Raw genomic sequence first — 24,974 nt, 5'->3', positions numbered from 1 at the left:
CGCCACCGGGCCGGGTGTGACGGGTGAAGGGCGGTGTGACAGAGTCTGCCGAGGCCTCTGACCCGCCGCCGGGTCGTGTGTGACGGGTGAAGGGCGATGTGGCGGGGTCTGCCGAGATCTCTGACCCACCATCGGGCCGTGTCCGACAGGTGAAAGGCGGCGTGGCGGAAGCGGACGGCCGCCTGATCCAGGGCGACCAGATCCTCTCGGTCAACGGCCAGGACCTCAAGGTTGCCACCCAGGAGCAGGCCGCCTCCATCCTCAAGACGTCCATGGGCAAAATCAACATGAAAGTGGGGCGGCTCAAAGTGCGTCACTCGCCCGGCGCCGCCAACGCCACCAGCAAAGTGCCTGACGCGTGAGTATTGTAGGACTCCTCCGCCCGAGGTGGTTCGGGCACGCTCCGGTCATCGCCCGCGGCACTGCAGCCCAGCTGTGGACGCGCTCGTCCTCGTGATGTGTACCCGATTGTGTGACAGTCGTTGCCGAGAACTGTACTAGCTATGAACGTGGTGTGGTGTCCATGATGCCAGTGGGAACAGGGGCGGGGCGTGCGAGTGAGTGGAATAACGTTGTCCCATGCTGTCTGGCTGGACCCATTTAGGGTGCTAACTCTCTCCCGTTTCTTTTCTGTTGATCTGGGGTCGCCAGGAAGGTGAAATAAGGTGATGGTGAGTAGATTCCTTGTGGCGCTCCGCACTGCTGCATGCAGTCCCGTGGCGTTTCGCCAGCGACAGTGCTTACCTCTAGTGACGTACTCGAGCGTTCGAGCTTCTCTTGTTTCACCGTAGAGTGCATGGATTTTATTTGCATGGGCTGTGCAGATTCTTCCTATTTTAAAAGCACCCGAGTGCTGCCAGGTTGTCGGTTCGGTTTCTTTTGTCGTTGTGTGTTTCGGCTGCCTTGCAGATCGCACGTCGAAATAGCAAAAGGCTCACCCATGTACCGGCAACGGTGTTGCGAATAAAAGAAGCAATCATTTCCGCGCGTTGCGGGGAACGAACAGCGTTCCGTAAATTTCGCGCCACGCATTGAAATAGAAAAGCAAGCAGCCAACAAAGGCTATGGAAGATGTATCGTTTCCATTCCACGCACATTTTCCTACGCAGCATAGAACGCATTGATGCATGAGTGTTTCGCGAACATGTTTGCACTGGCTACGATGTTGCCTGGCTGAAGCCTCCTAACTGAGCGATGGTGTATGTTCAGATCTGTAATCCCATGCTAAGGGTCTTGATCACACTAAAGGACAATCATCTTATAAGTGAAGCTGTGTGCGTTCGCTAGCTTTACTTAGCGCAGCTTCGTGCTTGTCTGGATTTCACCCTCCCCTCTAATGACTTTACACGCCACGAATTTCCATGCAGTGGTCATGCAAACATGGAATTTGTAACGCATGCTATTTGAGTGACATCAAATTAACGCATGTCGTAAGCAGTGATTGTATTGATTCGCCACTTTGACTTTATGGCGACACCCTGTCCGCATGTATGTACCTGCCCGTCGACTCGGAGCGGAACGGAACTCGGAACTGATTCCGTTCTATCGCAACCGTCGCTGTGGACCTCGGTCTCCCACGAAACCACTGGCCGCTGATGCGTCGTCTAGGCGTTTAGACGACGGGCCTGCTGATGTCAATGCCCGCCTGTCGTCGCCGCTGGCACGTCAGTGCGTCGACGCCGGCTCCTAAGACAGCAGCCGTTGAGCCGTCGGCCGCTGCGGCCGCGCGTGCTCCGCTCCGTCCGCCTGACCCTCGCCTCCGCCCGGCAGCGCGCCCGCGCCGTCACCTGCGCCGTCGCCGCCGCCGCCGCCGCCGCCGCCTCCGCCGCCGGCCGCGGCGCGCGTGGTGGTGCTGCAACGGGGCGCCGCCGGGCTCGGCTTCTCAGTAGTCGGCGGCCACGGCTCGCCGCAGGGTGCCCTGCCCATCTACGTGAAGACGGTGTTCGCGCGCGGCGCGGCGGCCGACGAGGGCTCGCTGCGCCGCGGAGACATGATCCGCAGCGTCAACGGCGTGCCCATGACGGGCGTCACGCACCAGCAGGCCGTCACGATCCTCACCAACGCCACCGGCACCGTCACCATGGTGGTGGAGTCGTGAGGCGTCGGGAGCCGCCCGCGCCGCCAGCGTCGGCGGAGTCGCCGCCGCCGCGCCGGCCGGCGGTCCGCGCCAGGTAAGCGCCAGGGACTGCCGTCGGCCCCAGCATTCGCCTCTTCGACACGTATAGCATAATCCATCTTCTTGGTGGTGGGATCATCTTATTTTAGAGGCTGCGCCCGGCTCGGGCGGCCGGGCAGCCTCCGCCGCCCGCTGCGGTCCGTTGCGATGTTTTTGTACACTGATGCGTGTCATTTTACAGCTAAGATCTTGTTGCATTTTTACCAGCCGTGTATTGTATTGTTACGAGGCGGCGCCGCAGCAGGCCCGGCTGGGCGAGCGTTGTTGTGCTCTGTTCGTTCCGCTGGGCGTGCGCGCGTGGCGCCACCGCCGTCCGCGGCGGACCGTGGGGGCATCGCTGCGACGGCGCCCCCGGTGGCCAGGACCACCCGCTCCAGGTATCTCTTTATGCCCTGTCCGCGCGGGTCATGTCCCCGTCCGGTGCGCCGGTCGGCCCCGGGCGCCCCCCTCCCTGGCCTTGTCTGTCCGCCCGGTCTCTCACCGGTTCGGCGGGGCGGTGGGCGTTGGTCGGTCCACGCCTTCCCTCATCAAGTTCAACATCCCGTACGTGGGTGTAGTCGATCGATTACGATGCAGCTATAATACGGTTTCAGTGTTGTGCGAAGGGATTCCTAAGACAATAAATTTGCAACAAATGTGCTTACTTGTGTGCTGTTTGGCGACTGAGCGGTTTGTCGCGTGGTGGCCCGCACTGCCAATGGTCTCAGCATTGGACGGGAATTGGTCAACCACGACCTCTGATAGTGACGTCACAAGGCTGAGGTGGACGCGCCCGCCTCCAAATATACACTGGCCACACAAAAATAAACCAGATGCTTGTATTCGCATGGTGAGCCCCACAGCCTTCCCGCGCTGGCTCTAAAGTGACCAGCACCAGTGCAGAATGGGCCGACAGCCGTATGAGCGTGGCGGCGCCGAGGCTTCCTGCCGGTCACGGAGAGGATGCGGCAGATCAGAGCCCGGCCAGCTGGCGGGCTCCGTCGAACCGCCGCAGAGAGAACCGCGCCAGGTCGAACTGGCTCGGTTCGCCGTCGATCAGACGCTGCAGCACCTCGCCGAACACCGGCCCCATCTTGAAGCCCTCGCCTGTGGAGGAGAACCCGGTCTGACCGGCTGTTCTGGCTGTGATGCTGCTGCACAACACGGGACATCTGATGGAATTGCAGCTCCTCACAAGCCGGGTGTTGTAGCCGGCTCGTATCTGCTTCCTGGGAGGAAGGGTGCGAGGCGTCCAGATATCTTGAAAGTTATTGTTTTGGGAATGGGGTGGTTGTAGTTGCTTACCTGACATTCCATACAATCAACGTTAGTACTGCAAAGTTGCACATAGAAATATGCATTTAACAAAAGCACCTTGTCCTCCGGCTGTCCTGGCAATGTTGCGTAAAAGATGAGATGTTCATGAAAATACGTTGTTCAGGTAGGTCTGAACCCTGGGCGCGATAAGTCTCCGAGGTGCCAGTCCTCAGTACCTGACATCCCGGCTGCGAACACGATATTTGGGTGGGCCGGATGGACGTCCAGTATGCATCTCTCGTCCGGAGTAGTCTGCAAACCGCGTGAAATCCGTGTCAGAAACACAGCACAATCACTTCGCACTAGCACAGGCTGCCGGCCGACGTGGTATCGCCCTTGTCAGGCTGTCACGAGCATGCCGCAGCCTATACTCCTGACCGGCTGCCCGTGTGTGGCGTGCACGCGGTCCGTGTGGTGCCACGCGCGCTTCCCTTTGCCGTGTCGGGCTCATAGGTAAGTGCTGGCCGGGATGGTTACACGAATGCTCGCTACGTGGACGTATAGAAACTAACACAGCAGCCTGTGCTCGCGGTGGACAGTGGGGAAGGCATTGGTTGCGCTGGGTTTCTCGGAGGGCGTGAACACGCCTTACCGTGTACATGCACGTCTCGACGATGGCCGGCTCCGGCTCCAGGCCCGGGAAGTTCTGTGTCACGTACTCGGTGAGGCGCCGGAGTACGGCCTCTGTGGAGACCGCGTCCCTCCTGTCTGGGTCGCAGGGGACTCCAGTGTGGATGCACAACTGGAACAGCGCGAGCGTAACCGGGATTAACGTCGGTAGGGATCCCCTCGGTGGTGGTGTGCGGAGAGTTTTAGGATGCGTGGTAATGTGTACGACAATCATGCATTGCTTCGTCTCACCAACCAATGGAAACCCCAGCCTGGCGCACACAGACGTAAAGGAATCGCCCGCTTATAGTTATTGCAGGCAACACACGACACCTCATAGCCACGGAATGATTACCGCCTTTCTACTACCTGCATCTTAAGCATATGGTAATGCGTCCTGGGCCCGCGGCACTTGTCGAGCTCCGCATAAGTCATCGCCTAACAGACACCGCAGGATCACCCGGCCCGGCCTAGTCGCGGCTTAGTCCCGCTGCGGTCCGACGTCACCCGCGGCGCACCTTCACCAAGCCGGGGTACTCGAGGCTGGGCAGCCAGTAGAAGTGCGACGTGTTGTCACCCGGACCCAAATCGATGCCGACGAGGGGCGCCTTGGCGCCGGGTCGCAGTCGCCAGTACGTGACGGGCACGCGCAGCGGCGCCAGCAGCGGCGCCAGCGGCAGCCCGAGCGGCGCCAGCAGCTGTGCGGCCCAGGCGCCGGCGCACAGCACCGCCCCGCGCGCGCGCACCCGGCCCGCCGGCCCGGCCAGCGTCACCGTGCCGACGCCGGGCGAGACCTCGGTGACGGGCCAGCTGTCGCGCAGGCTGCCGCCGGCGGCCAGGTACAGCCGGCGCACGGCCTCCAGGCAGCGGTCGGCTCGCAGCACGCCAGCCGTCCTGTCCAGGCAGCCGACGGTGGTGACGGGGAAGCGCGCCACCGGCACGAGCTCCGCCAGCTGCCGCCCTGAGTACACAGTCTGGTCGTCCAGGCAAGCCAGGTACGTCTCGAAGAGCTCCCGGTTCTCGGCCGCCGAGACCAGCAGCATCGGGCAGTCGCTGCAGGCACGGCGGCAGCGACGGTTGGGGACAGATCGGACTGGTTGAGGGGGCTCTGAGATCTCCGGCATCGAAAGAAACAGATGATGCAGCTATAACCGACATTTATACTGACTACATATCAGGGGCGTAGCTTCGCAAAATACGTTGGGATGGGGGGCGAGGGCTGAGGTATATAAAATGGAATTACCCCAAAATACAACAAACGGGTTTCTCCGCGGACCTGGCCCACTTTCTTCCAAATTTGGAGAGAGGGAGAGAGAGAGAGAGAGAGAGAGAGAGGAGAGAGAGAGAGAGAGAGAGAGAGAGAGAGAGAGAGAGAGAGAGAGAGAGAGAGGAGAGAGAGGAGAGAGAGAGAGAGAGAGAGAGAGAGAGAGAGAGAGAGAGAGAGAGAGAGAGAGAGAGAGAGAGAGAGAGAGAGAGAGAGAGAGAGAGAGAGATGGACTTAAAGAAGTGCCAGAGCCCCGCCTCCCCCCCCCCCCTCCCCAAATTGAAGGGAGGCTCGACTCCTGCTGTATATGCACGTGGTATCCACACTCAACTTCAAGTTTGCTTGGAAAGTTGTTTTCCAGAGTTAATGCTTGATGACCGGTGAGAATTTGTGTAGATTCCGTCAATCCAAAGCTCAACTGCGTTCACCCTGGCTTATTTGCAGGACGTCACCACATGAACACCGGCGGCTAACCAATCAACGTCTCGTCCTCACTGGCACAGAGTTTCGCCGGCATGCCGCTGGATGTCGTCCCAGAGGGTGCGGGACCGCCGCGCCATCTGGCCCTGCACCGGGTCCCGGTACGCCGTGCGAGTGATGCGGCTCTGGCCATGGGAGCTGCCGCGCGAGTGGGGCAGCGGGAACTGGCGGCACAGAGTTACAGGGTCATCACTCTGGCAGTTACTCGGCTGCCACTCCGACTAGGCGCACAAAGTATAAACGTAGCCATGCATGCTATTGGCCATGGGAAGCAGCAAGGGCAGAGAACTGAGTAAATGATACAGTATTGGAATGTCGGTTCAACACAGGTCGTTCGTCTCACTAGCTTCAGTAGTGGTCCAACACAGGTCGTTCGTATCAGTAGTATATCAGTAGTGTCCGGTCTCAGTAGTGTCTCAGTAGTGTCCGGTCTCAGTAGTGTCTCAGTAGCGTCCGGTCTTAGTAGTGCCTCAGTAGCGGCCGGTCTCAGTAGTGTCTCAATAGTGTCTCAGCAGCGTCCGGCTTGCAGCAGTGCCATGCATTCCGTTAGCATAACCTTTGATTTGGCCTGTTGTGTGTGCTGACGTGCGCGCGTGCTGCCTCCATTCAATGTTTGATAACGCGTTAAGTTACTGCACTGGCACATTGCAGACAGCGCGTGTGAGGCTGACATTGGTCGGACGGCGAGCGAACGCCGCGCCGCTACTCACCTGGTCCAGCAGGAGGACGCTCCTGTGTCCAGCCTTCACCAGCTGGTAGGCTGTGCAGGCGCCGATGATGCCGGCCCCCACCACCACCCGGTCATAGGTCAGCTCGGCCATCTGGTGCGGTGCGAGGCGCGCCAGTGCCAGGCGTGAGCGCTGAGCAGAGGCGGCAGCACAGCCAGCAAATGACGTCAGCCTCTGCATGTTTATATATATATATATATATATATATATATATATATATATATATAAACGTGCGTAGGATGGCTGTCGTATGGGTGTCATCATGTCTCTGAGATTGGGGGAATAGCGTTGAGGGGTCGACTAAAATCTGAGAAGTGCAGCGTCACTTAAGCATGCATTTCTAATACAAAACCCAAAAGTGAACGTTTCACGGGCAAACTTGGAGGAAACAAAACCCCGTTTGTAAAAACTGAGGCATGGTTCCCCAGCCCCCCCCCCCGCACTAGTTATACGTGTGGACTCAGTCAGGCCGGGGACGCAGCTTTTATTTGTGCTTTATCGGAAAGGACGTAATTTTAAAGGTTCTGAGGTAAAACCATGGAAAGAATATAATCGGAGGATAGGCGTAAGCTAAACCTAATAAACTTAAGTTAAGCCTAAGTGTATTCCCAGTTTAGCTACATGTGTGCTTGTCAATACCTGTCCTTGCCAAGTCACATGCTACAATTGATTACGGCCCCGTGATCACCTCCAGCATACACTGCATCTGCGCTACCAGGCGATCACCCCAATTCCGCATAATGGGATGGTGCTTCGCATATCATGCACGTTTCCACACTTTCCCATTGGAAGACATGGAGGCAACTGCGCAGGCGCAAGGATCTCAAGGTCAACTTGTTCCCCAGCTTCCAGTTTGAGAGCCCCAATTTTGACTTGCCCCGAAATCCCAGAGTGGCAATACCCAGGCATCCAGCACACTAATACTCACAGATCACGCTCGCTCTGAGCTGTGAGTTCTGATGTCACGCGTCCGCCACCCGCGGATGGCTGAAAGCGCACTGAACTCGCCCTGACCGCGACGGCCCCAAGATAAACAGTCCGTCTTCTGCGGCCAGTGACGGCGGCAGTGCTGTCCTGTGCAGCTATGCGTACCAACAGGACTTCAGTGCCAAAGTTCTCGCTGCTTCCGGATGCACAATCAACGCAACCGGTAATGAGATTGCCTGATTGAGATTGAGATTGATTGAGACATTTTGTTCGAACGTTCGCCAAGTCGAAACACCACGTTTCAATGGAGGCAATGGTGCGTGCCGTGCGTCTCACGCGGCCGCCCCTTACCGCCGGAGACGTCTCCGCCCTTACACACGCTAACGCCGTCCCCGCATGTGAGCGTGTTACCATCGATGACGCGGGAGCCATTTTGCTCCGCAATATTGGCGCTCGCCCTCTGTACCGTTAGGTGTTAACATGACCCTGTGCCGTGACCCCCTATCATGTGTTCAAGAATCAGTGTGAAGGCGAAGAACTCAGTTCACAGCGCATCAAGCACACTGCTCCGCCCTTGGTGGCTTGTTTGGGCCGCTCTCGGATGCCGACAAGAAAATGAGACTGACATGTGCGCCGGATTGACTGATGAGACTGACAAACACGGCCGGCACAAACGATAGTTTATATTATCGCACCCAACAACCGACGATCGCGTCGAATAAAACAGCTAACTGGTGTGGCCGAGACCAAGGCACGGTACAGGTACTGGGGACGCGAAGACATCGCCTTCGTCCCGCTCTCCCGTCTCAAACGAGCGTGATCACCCGTCTCAACAGAGGCGCAACGGGCTCGCTAAAATGCGACAAGTCGGCATTTTCCGGCAGGAAAATGACTGCAGGACCACACCATACCAGCTGCTGTCAAATCCAACTTGTAAGTTCGCTCGCTGCGCATGCGCGCCGTGACCAGGCAGCCACCGCGAAGACCAGCGATCGCCAATGAGCACACCATCTCATTGTAAGGGAAATCGGGACATCGGAGCACGCATGTGCGCGCTTCGTGGAATGTTGCGAGCACATCGCTGGCTCCGCCAGGGTGCACACTGCAGGGATATTGTCGAGAGAGATACTGCGGCTGCCGGACCACGCCCAACCACTGCATTGGCGGTCGGGCCCACCGCTCCACAGACAGCTGACCGCAGGGACTGCACGCACACGCAGGCTGTGCTGCTGCCAGCAGTCCTAAGGCAGTTAACGTGGCCACGCGCACAGCCTGATTCAGGCCGATCACAGGTCTTCCGCGAAACTTGCGCCGGTTTAAGACATCCTGCCGCTCAAAACGTGACTCTAAGTTCCGATAAAAATCGTAAGTACACTGGGAGAACAGGCACAAGCACAGCATCGACTCGTTCCGCCACGACGGTTCTAATTCGTTTGACGGAAGACGACGAACGCCGCCCGTTTGGCACAAGGCGTCGCAGACAAGTCGCACCTCCACGGCTTTCACAACGCCTGAACAGCTTGTTGCGCGACGCACGCAGGAATGCACATGCTCCATGCAACGGCAGAGACAGGAAGCCATTCAATGCGGGTCACACATCCCACCACACGCACGACGAAACTCCGAGGAGATGCGCATCTATAGTCTCGATGACGGGTTAATAACTAGCGACGCCTACGGAAGCCACGTTTCCTATTTGAAAGGTCTGGCTGGAAGCACGCTTAGCTGGGAAGCGTCAAATTCGTCGCACGACTGTATAACTCGGGAGCACCTCGTGTCACATCATAACGTGATCTGCCAACAGACAGGACAACAGTAATCAAGCGCACAAACACATAAGTATAAGCTCGGAATCTTACCTATTAGCTGGCACGCATCCGTAATTTGACAGCGCGCCCACAGGACGTCCACGATATGTACTGAGCAAGTAAATCACAATAGTCACCACTTCAAACCCCTTGATAAAACCTAGATTAGCATCAAACGGTACGACTGCCGCGTCACTAGCTCAGACCATTTGTGTACCTCAGCGACCCCATCCGCTATTAGGGACCTTCCACGCTCGGCGCTGCCCGCCTTGGAGTTAAAGCCCGACAGAGCAGCTCCTACCGACCTACCCCCTCCGTTCCTCTACCACATCGAGTCCCTTCCCTCCACGCTTCGGTCGCCTACTCGTCCTCCCGCCGCCGCCCGCGGCACCGGCGGTCGCCCGGCACGGCTAGGAGCCCGTCTCCATCAGACTGTCCAGCAGCTTGTTGGTGCTGTTGACGCGTTTCTCGCGGCTACGCTCGTCGCCCGGCTGGTTGGAGCGGCGCCGCACGCCCACCACGCGGAGCGGCTCTTCCGGCGCCGGTCTGCGGCAGGGGCACGACAGGGGTCAGGGGCTGATTGGAAAAGCTGGCGGACTGCGGCACTGCGACGGCAGGGGCACGACAGGGGTCAGGGGCTGATTGGAAAAGCTGGCGGACTGCGGCACGGCGACGGCAGGGGCACGACAGGGGTCAGGGGCTGATTGGAAAAGCTGGCGGACTGCGGCACGGCGACGGCAGGGGCACGACAGGGGTCAGGGGCTGACTGGAAAAGCTGGCGGACTGCGGCACGGCGACGGCAGGGGCACGACACTGGTCAGGGGCTGATGTCAGGGGCCGACGGACCGCAGCGTGGGGACGGTGGAGGTACAACGGGGAGTCGGACTAACGAGTGGGGTTGGCGGACTGCGGCGCAGGGACGGTAGAGGTACAACGGGGAGTCACGGGCTAACGGGAGGGACCAACGGGGGACTGACGGCAGGAACTGACGGGGGCCTGACGGCAGGGGCTGACGAAGAACGAACTGCAGCGAGGCCAGGCAAAGGCGGGGCGGTACTCAGGGACAAACTCAGTGGCCCACCAAGCGGTGCAATCACTTGGTCGTCAGATGACGGAGCGGGACGGCCAAAATGTCCGTAAAAATCATGGCACGGAACAGTCGGGACGAAGTACGGTGCAGCCCCAAAAGTATACTGCACGGCACAGTCAAAAAGGGGTGACGGTAGGGCAAAGTCGCGGGCAGCTGACGGTGCGACATATTCCGAAGGTCGGACTGACAGAATGACACATGTGTAACCCAGACGAGATCTGCGATAAAAGGCGTGCTCGCGTAGATGAAGCGTCTCGCGACATCACGGGCACCTCCGGTCAGAGAGGGCCCGAAGCAGAGCCCACTCACTCGGTGGTTGCCTCCCTAGGCACGTCTCGGTGGTCCTCGTCTCCGTTCAGGCCCGGCCGCGACCGGCTTCGACTCAGCTGCGCGCGCCGTTCAGCTGCCGGCCAGGAGCGGGCGGCGGGTGACGGCGACACAGCAGCCCACCACCGCTCTCGCGGACACCGGCACCGCCGCTTGGGGCCACCCTCTGGCACCGGCAAACCACCCAGGGCCACCCTCTGACACCGGCATATTGCCCAGGGCCACCCTCTGGTACCGGCACACCGCTCAGGGCCTCCCTCCGGTACCGGCACACCGCTCAGGGCCACTCTCTGGCACCGAAACACTACCCAGGGCCACCCTCTGGTACTGGCACACCGCTGAGGGCCACCCTGTAGTACCGGCACACCGCTCAGGGCCACCCTCGGACACCGGCACATCGCTCAGGGCCACCCTCGGACACCGGTACACTGCCCAGGGCCACCCTCGGACACCAGCACACTTCCCAGGGCCATCCTCTGATACTGACACACTGCCCAGGGCCACCCCCTGATGTGCCTGTACTGGCACATCGCTCAGGGTCACCCCTGGCACCGGCACACCGCTCAGGGCCACCCTCTGTTACCGGCACACTACCCAGGGCCACCCTCTGATACCGACACACTACCAAGGGCCACCCTCTGTTACTGGCACACTACCCAGGGCCACCCTCTGATACCGGCACACTACCCAGGGCCACCCTCTGTTACCGGCACACTACCCAGGAGCACCCTCTGATACCGGCACACCGCTAAGGGCCACCCTCTGGTACCGGCACACTACCCAGGACCACCCTCTGGTACCGGCACATTGCTCAGGGCCACCCTCGGGCACCATCACACTGCCCAGGGCCACTCTCTGGTACCGGCACACCACCCAGGCCACCCTCTGGTACCGACACATCGCTCAGGGCCACCCTCGGACACCGGCACATCGCTCAGGGCCACCCTCCAGCACCGGCACATCGCTCAGGGCCACCCTCGGGCACCGGCACCGGCGCTCTGTACGTGAGCTTTACGGCGTTTCACTTTGATAAGCGTGGTTTGCCAAAAACACACACATGATGGCTTGGAAAGCACGATCGATGCATGTTAAGCACCTCACAAGAAATGCAGACGAGAAATGCAGCGCCCTCTAGACATGCGCCACACATTATGTTCATCAGAAGTCACACGACGCCGTCATGACCATACACTATGGCATACAATCAAGCGAGTTCGCCATACAAGAGCACGATCAGGCACCTCGGCCCCTCCGGAGCCCGCCGCGCGGCCCGGACCACCCACCTCCGGCGGGCCGGGCGGGCCGCTTCTTGCGCTGGTCGCGGCTGAAGGCGGAGCCCGACTGCAGCGCCTCCATCAGGCTGTCCATCACGCCCTCCTGGTTGTCGCCACCCTCCATCATGGCCTCGATAGCGCGCTTCTGTGACTTCTTCTCGTTGCGCTCACGTTCCGCCTTGGCCTTGGCCTCCTTGGCACGCTGGATCTTAGCCTCGGTCTCGCGCAGCTTCACATTGTCCTGGTAGGCGTCCTGCGCGGCCCGGCGGAGCGGAGCGTCAGGGGCACACGCACACCCAGACACGCCCCTGCCCCGGTGGAAATAAGGGTCAGGTGTGCACGCACTGCCAGACACGTCCCTGACCCAGCGGAGTGAATCTTCAGGGGCGTACGCCTACCCAGACACGCCCGTGCCCTGGTGGAAATAAGGGTCAAGTGTGCACGCACTGCCAGACAAGTCCCTGATCCAGCGAAGTGAAGCATCAGGGGCGTACGCCTACCCAGACACGCCCGTGCCCCGGTGGAAATAAGGGTCAGGTGTGTACGCACTGCCAGACACGTCCCTGATCCAGCGGAGTGAAGCACCAGGGGCGTACGCCTACCCAGACACGCCCGTGCCCCGGTGGAAATAAGGGTCAGGTGTGTACGCACTGCCAGAAACGTCCCTGATCCCGCGGAGTGAACCATCAGGGGCGTACGCCTACCCAGACACGCCCCTGCTCCGGTGGAAATAAGGGTCAGGTGTGTACGCACTGCCAGACACGTCCCTGACCCAGCGGAGTGAATCATCAGGGGCGTACGCCTACCCAGACACGCCCCTGCCCCAGTGAACGGAGCGTCAGGAGTGCAAACACACCCAGGCGCGTTCCTGGTCCAGCGGAGCTGAGCGTCAGGGGCGCACGCATACCCACAAACGCCCCCCGAGCTTTGATCCAGACTTTGAGGTACCCGGCGCTTATAACTTAATTTGGTGCGCCGTGCGGGAGCCGAACTTCGAGAAATGCGGCGTCTATTTTGCTACCTAAAAACACATCCACGAGTAGTCATCTCTTGGTAGCCAGTGGTACTAGCCAGTCATCTCTTGAGAGTGGTAGCCATCAGCTGGGCAGCAAAAGGGCAACTGAAATGACTGCTAAGTTAACCTGGCCGGCCAAGGATTGTTTGAATAGCTAAGGCAGACTCGTTAAAATCAACCTGGGGATGGAGAACCACGGATTTCAAAAGCTTCGCCGGTTTTCTCGTGCCACCGCTGTTAATGCCACCGCTGCTAGGATCGGTGGGATTGGGTACCGCGACTGAAACCCTTGCCTGGAACTGCTTGATAAACGTGCTGATGTCGCCGAAGAAGTCCTCCATGGTGTACTTCTTCTGGTCGAACGCAAAGAAGTCGGCGATGCTGGCAAAGCGTTCGGTCATCGTCTGCGCCATGCTGGTCAGGATGTTGACCTGCTCCCTGGCAGAGGCCGCGAACTCCTGCGCTTCGCGTCAAGGCCATTTGACGACACTATTACGCGCAGCGCCACGCGCCTGTGATGGGGCCGGGGGAGAACAGCACCACACAGTGAGCAATCGGGGAGGTAGCAGTGCTCCTGTCCGAGGAGAGTGGGTGCACAGTACGCGACCAGCCAAGGCTGGCGGCTGGCGTCGGAGACGTCACATCCACAGACGGGCGGTAACGCCGTCAAGTCACGGTGGACGTTCGGATAACTGGACTCAACGACAGCATCGGTCCGGAGCCGCAGCACGAGCGGCGACGGCCGTGTGACATGGAAAGGATACGGTCATGACGTCCAGAAACTTGTCGTCGTCACACAGCGGCACCTTGTTGTTCTTGATGTCCGTCTCCAGGTTCCTCGTGCCAATCTCCATCTTGTTAATCATCGCCTTCACCTGCTCCGCGGACACCTGGGGGGCCGCAGAGGACAGTGACGGTTCGTCGGCACCAGCACTAAGGGGGTGTGAGTCACACCCCATAAATCACCAAGCTCCTCCAAACCGAATTGCCCCGCAAACAATGACGATTAGATAGTCTATCTCAAGAGAGGGCGCGGCGAGGCGTGTGATCCCGCCGCGGCCGCAGCTCCCGACGGCGCTGCCGGTCTCGCACGTACAGCCGGTACCTGGGAATGACACGCGCTGAAGGCCCCGCGGCGGGTGCACAGACCTTGGCGGCTGCCTGGGCGTGCGGAATCTCGCCGGGGAACTCCAGCAGCTCGGGGTGCTTCGTCTCCACCACCTCGGCCAGGTAGTGGATGAGCGTCGTCTTGTTGTGGACGTCCTTGGTGTTGTTGAGCTGAGGACGAGCGGCCGCGCGCGTCTATCAGTCACACGAAGCGCGGCCGGTATGCTCCGACCCCATCGGCTGCACTCAGCTGGCACCGAGGTTCACCGGACAGCCACGCGCCGCGACACAGAGGCGCCGCCGACAGCTACGCGCCGCGACACACCGGCGCCGCCGACAGCCACGCGCCGCGACACACCGGCGCCGCCGACAGCCACGCGCCGCGACACACCGGCGCCGCCGACAGCCACGCGCCGCGACACACCGGCGCCGCCGACAGTCACGCACCGCGACACACCGGCGCCGCCGACAGCCACGCGCCGCGACACACCGGCGCCGCCGACAGCCACGCGCCGCGACACACCGGCGCCGCCGACAGCCACGCGCCGCGACACACCGGCGCCACGGACAGCCACGCGCCGCGACACACCGGCGCCGCGGACGGCCGCCGCCCCGTCGGCGCACCTTCGTGATGTAGCTGATCTCGAAGCCGAACGCCTCAGCGTTCCTGGAGCCGGCGTTCATGTAGTTGCCGAGCAGCAGGATGAGCTCCAGCAGGCGGGCCAGCTTCTGGCTGGACATGACCTCCTCACAGGCGGCGGTGGCCGAAACAACGCTCTGGCGGCACGGCGCGCCGACGTCAGGGCGCCGGCGACATCACGGGAAGACGCAAAACGTGCTCCAGACTGGAGACGAGCGCGCTAACACCAAACTAACGCCGTGATGGCATACCAAGCCAAGAGAATGACTTAGCACCAAATGAGGACGAACCAAATCGTCTCAAGAGCTCTCCACGCTGAGGTTACGCATTGTCCGCCGAGGAGGAGCCCGAGCAAACAAGACCACGCAATCGGCACGGACAGTCAGTCGCCAACTGATCCGACCAGCGCTCTGGACCAGCAGCGACTACCAGCGGCTGAGCTCCCGCGGCGTCCGTACCGGCTTAATGTCCTGCACCATCTCATCGAACTTCAGCTTGAAGCTCATCGAATTGAGGCGCGGGAGGAGCCGCTTTATGCTGCCGATCTGCGGACATAACACCACACGCAGAATCCATTGCACATGTGGATCCGTACTGGCAACACGGTGGTCACTTTAACCAGTCAACGCTTGTTTAAGCGTTGGGGAGGAAAATCCTCAGTGAACACGCTTCATGAATAAAGGAAAGCGAAAATACATGTGTAATGCTTTTCGCGAAATATCACCGCAATGTGCTAGAGAGGCAGTCCCACATCCACAACACGGAAATAACTCAACGTGCATATTAGCATCCACCCCATATACGGCATCTCCGCCGGTCCACCGGCCACCGGTCCACCGGTCCACGCGCCCACCGGTCCACCGGTCCACCCGCCCACCGGTCCACCGGTCCACCGGTCCACCGGTCCACCGGTCCACTGGTCCACCGGCGCCGACCGCGGCGGCCGGCACGCACCGTGAGCGCGAACTGCTCGGCGACGGGCAGGTCATCGTAGTCGTCCTGGTGCGCCTCCAGCTTCTTCAGCTGGTCGCCGGTCGGACAGAACTGGATGAGCGACTCCACCAGACTGTCGGTGAGCACCGAGTCGTCGCAGCGCAGCACCGCGCGCTTCACCTCCTCGAACGACATGTGCTTGAACGAGCCGGCCAGCATGATCGAGAGGTTCTGCGCCGCCTTGCCGTCCAGCACGCGCAGCTCCTTGCCCTGCGGAGAGCGAGGTGTTGGCGGGTGGGGCGATCTCGGCGCGGAGCCGTGGTCGCATGTGCGGCGAAGGCGTGGCCAGTCTAGCAGAGACGCTTCAGCATTACGGCCAAAACATGCGGTCCCAAGGATGAGCATCAGGGTTAATACCGATGGATCCATTTGGAGCCATGCGTCATGACCTTCCCTCGCAAGACAAAAAGTGCCTGTGTGTCGCAGGGTCACGAACCCTCTCGGGCGAGCACGAAGCCGTCACTCGCCATTCTCCGTCGGGCGTTTTCTGTCCAGTTGACCATCGAAGCCACTAAGGATCCACGTAAAGAATAAGCACGAAAAGCTCAGCAGCAAAACGTCCGACGCAATTCGGCACGCATTCCACGGCAATACTCACCTTCTTTCCCTTGTTGTTTGCTTGGGCCACTTCTGCCTTCTGAGGAGGTGGCTTCGACGCGAACTTGCTCTTCAGACCTTCCAGAATCTCATCATCAGCCAACGCCTCCTCGTTGGCTTTGACCCAGAACGAATTCTCTTTCAAGTTGTTTGGAAGAATCTGAAAATCGCAGCGTTGTCTCCAGTGAAACGATATATCATGCACTGCATAATGCATTCACTTGCTGCTGAAATCAGCCGACTTAACCCGAAATATTCACCCTTTAAATAAAGCTAGGAAGCGGTTAGTTTAAATGCGGGGCACACAACCATGCACAAATAACACTCAAAACGGAACGGACGGGTGCTCCACAGGCGGGAAAAAGAAGCAACTAAATATATATTCTACTACAACGGTGAGTCGCCGCGGCCAGGCCGGCGAACCTTTTTCCAGTTGGCCCGCTTCAGATTCTGGCCCAGGGTCCACTTGGTCTTGGGCTTGAGTCCGTAGGGCAGCTGCGGCGGCGCCGGCGCCCGCGGCATACCCGGCGGCGGCGGCGGTCCCGAGCCAGGCGGCGGCGGGGGCGGGGGCGGGCCGCCGCCTGGAGGCGGGGGCGGCGGCGGTATGCCCGAGCCAGGCGGAGGAGGCGGCGGCGGTATGCCCGAGCCCGGCGGTGGTGGCGGCGGCGGGGGCGGCGGCGGTATGCCCGAGCCCGGCGGTGGTGGCGGCGGCGGGGGCGGCGGCGGTATGCCTCCGGCCCCGGGCGGCGGGGGCGGCGGCGGTATGCCTCCGGCCCCGGGCGGCGGTGGCGGCGGCGGCGGCGGCGGTACCCCGGGCGGCCGCGCGCCGCCGGTCGGCGCCCCCGGCATACCGCTGGGGATGACCAGCGAGCCTGGCGGGCCAGCGCCGCTGGCGAGCCGCGCCTGTAGTTCGGCCACCAGCCGCTCCGACGCCGAGAGCCGCGCCTCCGTCTCCTGCTTGCTGGTCAGCATCTCCTCCATCTTAGCGTTGAGCTCGCCCGCGGCGCGCTCCTCCTCCTTACGACTGCGCTCCACCAGCGTCTCGATCAGCGGCTCGACGTCCAGCTGGAAGCGGCGTGTGGCGCGGAAGTCCGGGTCGACGCCCGACTTGTGCAGCACGATCTGGGAGACGCACTCCTCCACCAGCTTCAGGTAGGCCATGCTGCCGGCCGGGCGGCGAGCCGGGTCAGCGGGCGAGGTGCGAGAGGCGGCTGGCAGCGCCAACAGACAAGGCAGCATGCGGTGCAAGGGAGCGGCACAATGCTCCAGGGCAGGCGAGGGAGCTGGTCTACCAAGACGCAGATCCGGGTGCAGTGCAGAGTCTGAACACCAGACACAACCGCAAACAAAACATAATTGAACTCGCAAATCCTCATTCGTCGCCACTCTCTCTATAACGCAGGCACGACTACGATGACTAACACACCACCAGGCCGCACAATCATCGACAACTCCCCACGCCAACGTACACCAAACCCCCACCCCCCACGCCGACACGCCTCCACAGCCAGCGCCGAGCCGCCCCGTCGCTCACCGCGCGTTGTGGTCGTCCCGAATGCAAAGCAGGTGCTGCAGCACCGACAGGAAGTACGGCTCGCCCGGCGAGTCGGCCAGCGAGTTGCGCAGCAGCGTGTAGCACTGATCGGGATCGTCCAGCTCCAGGCGAATCGTGTCGAAGCGCTGGCACACCTCGTCGTGGTCGTCCTCCTTGTGCTCGTTGAAGATCTTGAGCTGGTTCTGCAGGCCGTCAGCCTCGTCGGCCGCCATGGTCTGCCGGATGGCGGATTGCGAACGTCACGCAGTGGCGGGGCAACGATGCGCGGCCACGCGGGTCAAACGTGAAGTAAATCGAGTTTTTTTTTTAAAATAGCTACTTTGCACTTTCTTTTTTTCATGTTAGCAATACGGTTCCAAGACTTGACTGCCGACGTTTTTCATGGTAGACAGTATAGTTAACCGGTTCGACATAGTTCCTGCACCAAAACAATTCCCTGATAACCCAGCGCGCATGTTGGTTCTTAGGTAGGTTTGCGACCTAAAAAGACGCAATGTGAAAAACTACGAGGCTTCAAACATTCGTCAGTCATGTGACGGTCTTGGCATACTTGAAACATGGTTCGAAAGCAATCTGGAGCACAGCGAGCCAGCTGATGCTTGGATTAAACCCTCCACTTACCACAACGTTAGACACAAAACCATCATATCTCCCTGTATCCAAACAGCGACGGCAGAAGCAGCGTGCCGCGCACCTGGCGGTACGGCGAGGGCACGAACCTCAAGAATGTCGATGAGGCCGTCTCTCATGAACTCGTTCCGCAGGTGCATGCGGAAGTCGAGGTCGTCCGGCGAGCTGACCAGGGCGTTGATCAGGATCATGACGCACACCTGACGTCAGAACGCACGACCGGGACAGGTGTCACATCACGTGGGCATGCTGAGTTTGATGCAATGTCATACTGCCGATTTGGTCCAATGTCGCGTGCATGCTGTCTGGATGACGGCGCGAAGGGCCGCCAGCACGAGTCTGGTAGTATCCTTAAGCTGATCACGCATAGCAGACGGCAAAGTTTCAAAGCTCCCGTCGCGTGACACACGCACCCAAATAGTCTTCAGCTTGTTTCTGCCACACTGAAGACATTAAAACGATGAACACACGTACAGTCCGCTGGGGTAGTAAATACACACAATTTCGAGATGCATCGCAAAAGATATCATTTCTCAGAACCTTGCGTCAACATTTTGAGGCACACGGGAAAACGGCTTCCACCGGGGCACACCCTCCCCCCACTCCCGCAAACTCTCCCTTCCCCAGCAGCCCTGCACCGGCTGGCTGCCGTCCCTCCATCCGCCGCACGCACCCGTAGCTGTCCGTTGCTGCGGTCCATCAGGCCCTGCACGATCGGCGCGAACCGCGGCCGCTGCACCAGCTCGCCGTTGGCCGTGATGGCGTCGAGCGTGCGCCGGTGGCCGTCCGGCGGCACGATGGCGAAGGCGGAGAGCATGCGCACCACCTCGTGCATGACCTGCGGCAGCGACGGGTCGAGGCTGCGCGCCAGAGCTGGCAGCGCGCCCTCCTCGGCCAGCATCTGGCGCAGCCCCAGCGTGCTGTTCATCAGCGACTTGAGGCAGCGCACGCACTCTAGCTGCACCCGGTCCCACTTGCTGTCCCTGTCAGCGGGTGGAGACGTGTCGGCCACAAGTGGGTACGTTGCAGTCCCGTCGCACGAGGTGCTGCATGGTGTGCTTGGTGTGCAGGCGGTCTCTGATGTCCCTGGACAGGGGTGTGAGATGGAGGTGCCAGGCGGCTGCTCCGGCAGGGCACGACAGTCCATGGGACACAGGTTAAGTGGACGAGACGGGGCCACAAGCTGGCGAAGGGGCGCAACAGAACAGACGGGTCGGTACGCTCACGCGATCCAGCTGTACCCATCCAGTCGCGCCGTCTGTGACTGCACACATGTCACTCTGGCCCTGGCGCAGACAGGCAAACACGTGGGGAGCCCAACGCACACCATCAGAAGACTCTGCTGTTGCTGGTGGGCAAGGATGATAAGTGACTAGGGCTTCGGGGTGGGCTAGGTCCAGAGGTCACCTGACGTCCACCACGAGCGCGAGGGGGACGGCAGCAGTGGGAGCGAACCCGCTTGCAATACTACCATTTAATTCTTTATCAGCGCATGCAACTGCTATGCTAGGGTTTCATTTATCACCTGCATAAGTTACGCGTCTACATTCAACCATAAAAATACATTGACACGCATCATCAACAGTTCTGCTCGTCAACTGCACGATTTCATGACGTGTTCTCGGAAAAGTTTCCTCTGCTAAGTTTACTCATATCCCTCACAATCTACTCTCCTGTCCTCCCTGCTACCTTCTTTGTCACTCTTCGCTACGTTAACCCATTCCAGATGTTCCGCACTGGATACAACGACGGCCCCTCCGCGGCCCGCAGACTGACCCACGGTAGCACTCGCCGAGGATGGCGATCAGCTGCTTGAGCCCGGTCTCGCCGAACTCCTGCACCCAGGTGAGCGGGTTGTTGGTGAGCGCGATGCGCAGCGACTCGAGACACTCGCTGGTCTTCTGCACGCTGAGCGGCTGTGACAGGTAGCTGGTGTAGTCGGCCGGCGCGACGAACCGGCTTCGCTGGCGCTGCTGGCACGGCAGGAGTCACACGGTCACACGGACTAACGTCACTGGTCACACGGTCACACGGACTCACATCACTGGTCACGCGGTCACTGGCGAGGACTAGTGCTGGATGATCGCCGTTTAAAGGCACTCGTCACAAGTGCGGTTGTTGGGGGTGGAGAGGAGGGGGGGGGGGGGGGCTTTCGCCACGCGCACCAGTTAGGTGCTCACAGGGGCCACCGTTACAGGGCTATCGCCAGAGCGGCTGCAGTTGGACGGGCAGATAGCACAGAAGCGCTGTCATGCGTGGGCCGTGAGCTGCCGCAAGGTCTGCGCCAGCGCCGGCCACTCGGCCCGAAGAGCAGGTCAGGGCGTGGGACACGTGACCAACAACAGATGACCGTCCGTCCCAGCTGAGGTCCAACGAGAGCGAGCATTTCCGTTACGGAAATGAGCCGAATGCCGGAGTCCACAGCGGAAGGTGCATCTGGTCAAAGGATTTGGCCTTTCACTTGCAATGTCTCCGTTAGCTGACAGGCCACCCGTACGCAAAGACTGTGCACGCTATACATGATCCCCAGCGATGGGTTGATGACCTGCGATTTGTGACACTGCGATTTGAGGCGACCGCTACCGGAGTCGGTCTCCGTGACGGCAGCTTCTCACGGACGCTCCGGATTCGACGGCCTCACCGGTGCCGCGCCCTTGTAGTGCATGGCGAGCATGCGACGCTTCTTGTCGATGTCCTGGTTCTTCAGCGGGGTCTTCTTGTCATCAGTCAGGTTCATGTCGTCCTGCGTAGCAGTCAAAACGCTCATGACAGCCGGATGCTACGAAGTGAGCGCCTGATGGCAATCCATAAACCCGGTACACGGTGGAAATGTTACCAGACATATTTCTCTGGTTCGCATAGGGAATAACAGGGTTTGAGAGCCATAGTGACAGACATTGATCAAACGCACTACTGCGCTATCAGGCACTCGTGTCGGGCAATTCTATCAGATACAGACCACGGTCCTGGCTACTGATTCTTTAAACAGTTCTATTCAACCACAGCTAACAACACATTACGCAATACAACAGGCCCGGTATTTTGGTTGATTCTCTGCATTAACGCATTTGCACGTTATTGCTAGCCTTTGGTTACAGCTCAGATCACATCTCCTCACAAAAACAAGACCCTCATACGCCACCATCAGCAGACACGAGACACCGGGCCCCTCCTCCCATCAGAGCCGCCGCACCGGTACGCGAGGCTCACCAGCATCTTCTCGAACTCCCGCTCCACGTCGGCCTCGGTGAGAGCGTCGGTGGTGGCGGCCGGCGCCTGGTCCACCGTGTCCTCGGCCGCCTCGTGCACCGACGCGGGCCGGCCGCCCTTCTTCGGCTTTTTGTGGAACGCCTTGTCCAGCTGGCGGCACACCCGGAGAGCCGCGTCAGCGTGCCCGCAGCACGCGCCGAGGCGCGGCGCCGCCGCCGGCTCCGTGTGGTGAGCGAGCACACTCAATTCGTGATCAGCTGGCATAGTCAGTTAGATACAGAAAGCACCCTGCAACATTCGTGTCGTAGTATGTGAGTGCCAAAGGGTTTAAAACTAATTGTAACAGATTACGAGCATCAGCTAAAAAGTGGCACGCCCACAAACCCCCACGTCCCGGCATCACTTACGAAGCTGGACTTGGTCTTCTCGTTTTTCGACATGTTGGGCGTCTGGTCGGCCCGGCCGTCAGCTGCAACAGAGGACCCTGTCACACGAGCGGCCGCGGACGGCGGCCTGACGCGTGACCTACACCGGCTGGCCGTCACGGCGGTCGTCACAGCTGACGGCTCATGACAGCGGCCCTGACGTGGCCGAGCAGCCTGAACCGTCGAAAGGGCTCATGTCCTGCAGGTTTTGAAAGCTGTGGGACATACCAAAAGGGCCATACATAGCCAATGAGGTGATGCATGTTTTTCAGGAAATCCATCCGGCATCTAGCGCTAACACACTAAGCAATCTGATATATACGCCTGGTTTGTGAAAAGGGCATCCAAGAAGAAAGTTTTTGCCTCAGTAGCTTCTACAAGGTGCATTCAAAAGGCTATCAGAGGACAGCAGCCTTTGGTCATCAAATTCATGCCACTGCAGAAGAAGAAGGCATGCAAGATTCACAAAGAGCCTTTCAAAGTTTATGGGGGCAATGCCTGTTCAACATCACAGGAGTATAGGTGGGAACGGGAGTGCCAGGAGGGTGATGGCCTGACGATGTTCAAATCTGTCTCACAGTGTGTGTCACCACAGCTATGGCATGACATGACACAACTGGGCAACAGACTCAAAATGGTGCATGAGGGTCTGCAGAGCTACCAAGATGAGACATTGATTTGTGGAGTAAATAGTCACTGCAAATAAAAGCTGTCTTTGATGTTTTACCCAGAGACCAACATACAGTTGATGCATTGAAAACATGCAGATTTTCCACCAGATGTGTATATGGATCCCAAGGATGGATCCAAGATCCAATTGTATTCCATGCTTCTAGGATCCTTGGATTGGATCTTGAAGCCTTTTGTGGGGGGGGGGGGGAGCTTAAGGCATGTATGTGCTTTTCACCTCCCCCAATTGTGTGCATGAATCTTCTGAAAAAGGTAATGTCTGCCACATTTTGGGGACCACGAGGGTGTGACATTTGCTCAACTAGTTCTCAAAAAGGCACTTGTCATCAGCCAATCATATGATGCCACCCTGAGTAAACATCTCCCACCAAATATCACTAGGCACATTCAAGAAACAGCACAAGATCAGTTCATTCTTTACAACAAAGCTCCCACCCCCTGATCACATCACTGTCATGACTGAAACTCTTGCTGACAACAACATTGAGCAGTTGGAGACCAACCACATTATCGGGTTCTTGCCCAAAATGCCTTCTGGTTGATTCTTTTAACAAACCACTTTCATGGTGATTGTTTCTGTGTGGCCTGTGCTATGGTTGACCACATTTCGGTATTGCAAACATACCCCATTCAGACTTCATGTGGCCATGAAACACCTGGTATGCTGCTGGGAGTACTGCATTGAAAAGCAAGGAGAATGCATAAAAGATGAACCATTAGTGACAGGTGCATGTGAATAAATATGCTGTCCACAGCCTAACAGATCTAGCTTTTGTAATGCACTGATAAGAGAGCTGTCTCATACCTACACAGCAGCACTGTGTCATAATTTGCATGCATATTTGCCATGGTTTATTACTTCTGCGCTCATGAGCTAAAATATTTATGTGACAGATTTTGAATCTTGCATATAAGAGCAATTCCATCAAGGCCATATTTTGCCTACTGACAAACCAAGTGGAGTTAGTCCTCATCTCACAATCAATTATTACAACCAAACTCTGGCCTGGCATAGTAAGAATGTTAACACTGTGTAAGGTGGATAAGATGAAATATCTGTGCCTTGCCAAAACTGTCAGCCTTGGTCATGTCTACACAACTCCACAGATTGACCTAATTTGTGTTGATATGAACAAGGAATGATATGTATTCTTTTAAGTCAGATGATTGAGCTGTGATTATAACCACATTTCAACCAGATATCAACAAAACACGCCAATACACAGGGACGGCACGCTTACCACATTACCTTCACAGCCCCCTAATTGAAAACCAGCACGCCCCTATCACCCCCAGCAGTTTTACAGCCACCTCACAACTGTTGGGTGCAGTATGTCTCACCACAATGCTTTAAGTCTAGTGCAGCTATCCTGTCTGGCTTAGTTCGACCAACTTAAACCGCAAAATCAGTGTCACATATCCTCCGGATGCGACGGCGGCTACGCTATTGGCTTCTAACCACTGTTACACGCCCCGGGAAGGGCGTTTCGCTAGCTTCCGCCGTTTATGTCAAACCTGCGTCATTTACGAATGCGTTGGTGCATATGAAAGGCACAGCTAATTTATGGAACGGCCATCAAGCTGAGAAAAAGTCCACATGTGACAGCCGCTAACTACTGTAGTCAGGTCGCTTAGTGAACTCTACTCAATTCAGAGTGGTCTTTGATAGTTATGGTGGTCATCTTTTTTATTTCTCGTGTACATTAACACCAATTAATAGGGACCCAGTATGTCTGGATTCTCCCCACCCGACCACTTCACTAGCTGATCCCGTCACGTTTTACATTTCATTCAAAGTGCCCAATGGGTTGGTCAGAGCTTCATGACAAATACAATTATCAGTCTTCATGGGTACATTTGGCCTGACGGTGCGCGCTCAACACGATGATTGCGATGTGATGCATGCGCGCCCACCGATGACACACAGCTCCGTATTGGGGTGGTGCCCGGGCTACGGGGGAGTGGCAGGAGACGAGCCGGATCTGACGTCACAAGATAAACCATAGGTGACATCATTTTCTAGCGCTACTGGTAAGGTTGGGGGTGCAGACGGGCGAACATTCCGTTCCTGCTTCCGTTCAGCTGTCGGTCCAGGCAAAGTCCCAACAAAGTGACCGTTCGTACGTTCCAAGA

General features: G+C 58.7%; 3 protein-coding genes across 3 annotated transcripts in view; 1 reads left to right on the top strand and 2 right to left on the bottom strand.

Annotated features, from left to right (window-relative positions):
* Nucleotides 1-2,098, top strand: part of LOC119108313 (multiple PDZ domain protein-like) — a 31,584-nt gene extending 29,486 nt beyond the window's left edge. Inside the window, 3 exon segments of the mRNA XM_037231888.1 lie at nucleotides 150-358; nucleotides 1,771-1,787; nucleotides 1,887-2,098. Of these exon segments, the coding sequence (XP_037087783.1) occupies nucleotides 150-358; nucleotides 1,771-1,787; nucleotides 1,887-2,098 (438 nt within the window).
* A 1,030-nt stretch (nucleotides 2,099-3,128) lies between these two features.
* LOC119108312 (peroxisomal sarcosine oxidase) lies at nucleotides 3,129-7,552 on the bottom strand. The gene is made up of 8 exons (XM_037231887.1): nucleotides 7,482-7,552; nucleotides 6,536-6,685; nucleotides 5,841-5,989; nucleotides 4,855-5,134; nucleotides 4,600-4,689; nucleotides 4,065-4,214; nucleotides 3,649-3,724; nucleotides 3,129-3,262 (listed from the first exon to the last, which is right to left on the bottom strand). Exons 2-8 carry the CDS (start codon nucleotides 6,644-6,646, stop codon nucleotides 3,129-3,131), a joined length of 990 nt encoding a protein of 329 aa, XP_037087782.1. The 5' UTR covers nucleotides 6,647-6,685; nucleotides 7,482-7,552.
* Nucleotides 7,553-8,165: 613 nt separating this feature from the next.
* Nucleotides 8,166-24,296, bottom strand: LOC119107754 (protein diaphanous). Its single transcript, XM_037231304.1, has 20 exons — nucleotides 24,183-24,296; nucleotides 22,134-22,195; nucleotides 21,727-21,876; nucleotides 21,158-21,259; nucleotides 20,293-20,489; nucleotides 19,190-19,499; nucleotides 18,606-18,716; nucleotides 17,866-18,101; nucleotides 17,183-17,493; nucleotides 16,755-17,098; nucleotides 16,333-16,491; nucleotides 15,696-15,944; nucleotides 15,200-15,286; nucleotides 14,726-14,878; nucleotides 14,144-14,272; nucleotides 13,759-13,884; nucleotides 13,288-13,452; nucleotides 11,989-12,232; nucleotides 10,688-10,781; nucleotides 8,166-9,834 (listed from the first exon to the last, which is right to left on the bottom strand). The coding sequence occupies exons 2-20, from the start codon at nucleotides 22,164-22,166 to the stop codon at nucleotides 9,699-9,701; spliced, it is 3,336 nt and encodes a 1,111-aa protein (XP_037087199.1). The 5' UTR covers nucleotides 22,167-22,195; nucleotides 24,183-24,296; the 3' UTR covers nucleotides 8,166-9,698.
* Nucleotides 24,297-24,974: the final 678 nt, after the last annotated feature.

This window comes from Pollicipes pollicipes, unplaced genomic scaffold, assembly GCF_011947565.3.
Source record: "Pollicipes pollicipes isolate AB1234 unplaced genomic scaffold, Ppol_2.1 Scaffold_6686;HRSCAF=7923_pilon_pilon_pilon, whole genome shotgun sequence".
NCBI classification, from domain to species: Eukaryota; Metazoa; Arthropoda; class Thecostraca; order Pollicipedomorpha; family Pollicipedidae; genus Pollicipes; species Pollicipes pollicipes.
This window is presented reverse-complemented; position numbering and strand designations above follow the sequence as displayed.

Excerpts from the sequence above, each read along its gene's own strand:
- LOC119108312 (XM_037231887.1), bottom strand. The coding sequence starts at position 6,646 with ATGGCCGAGCTGACCTATGACCGGGTGGTGGTGGGGGCCGGCATCATC. Across the intron at positions 5,990-6,535 it reads GCGTCCTCCTGCTGGACCAG|TTCCCGCTGCCCCACTCGCG; the intron begins GTGAGTAGCGGC and ends CTGTGCCGCCAG. Across the intron at positions 4,215-4,599 it reads AGTACCCCGGCTTGGTGAAG|TTGTGCATCCACACTGGAGT; the intron begins GTGCGCCGCGGG and ends GCGCTGTTCCAG.
- LOC119107754 (XM_037231304.1), bottom strand. The coding sequence starts at position 22,166 with ATGTCGAAAAACGAGAAGACCAAGTCCAGCTTC. Across the intron at positions 17,494-17,865 it reads CGGGACGACCACAACGCGCG|CATGGCCTACCTGAAGCTGG; the intron begins GTGAGCGACGGG and ends CCCGGCCGGCAG. Across the intron at positions 10,782-11,988 it reads GCCCGCCCGGCCCGCCGGAG|CTGAACGGCGCGCGCAGCTG; the intron begins GTGGGTGGTCCG and ends CCTGGCCGGCAG.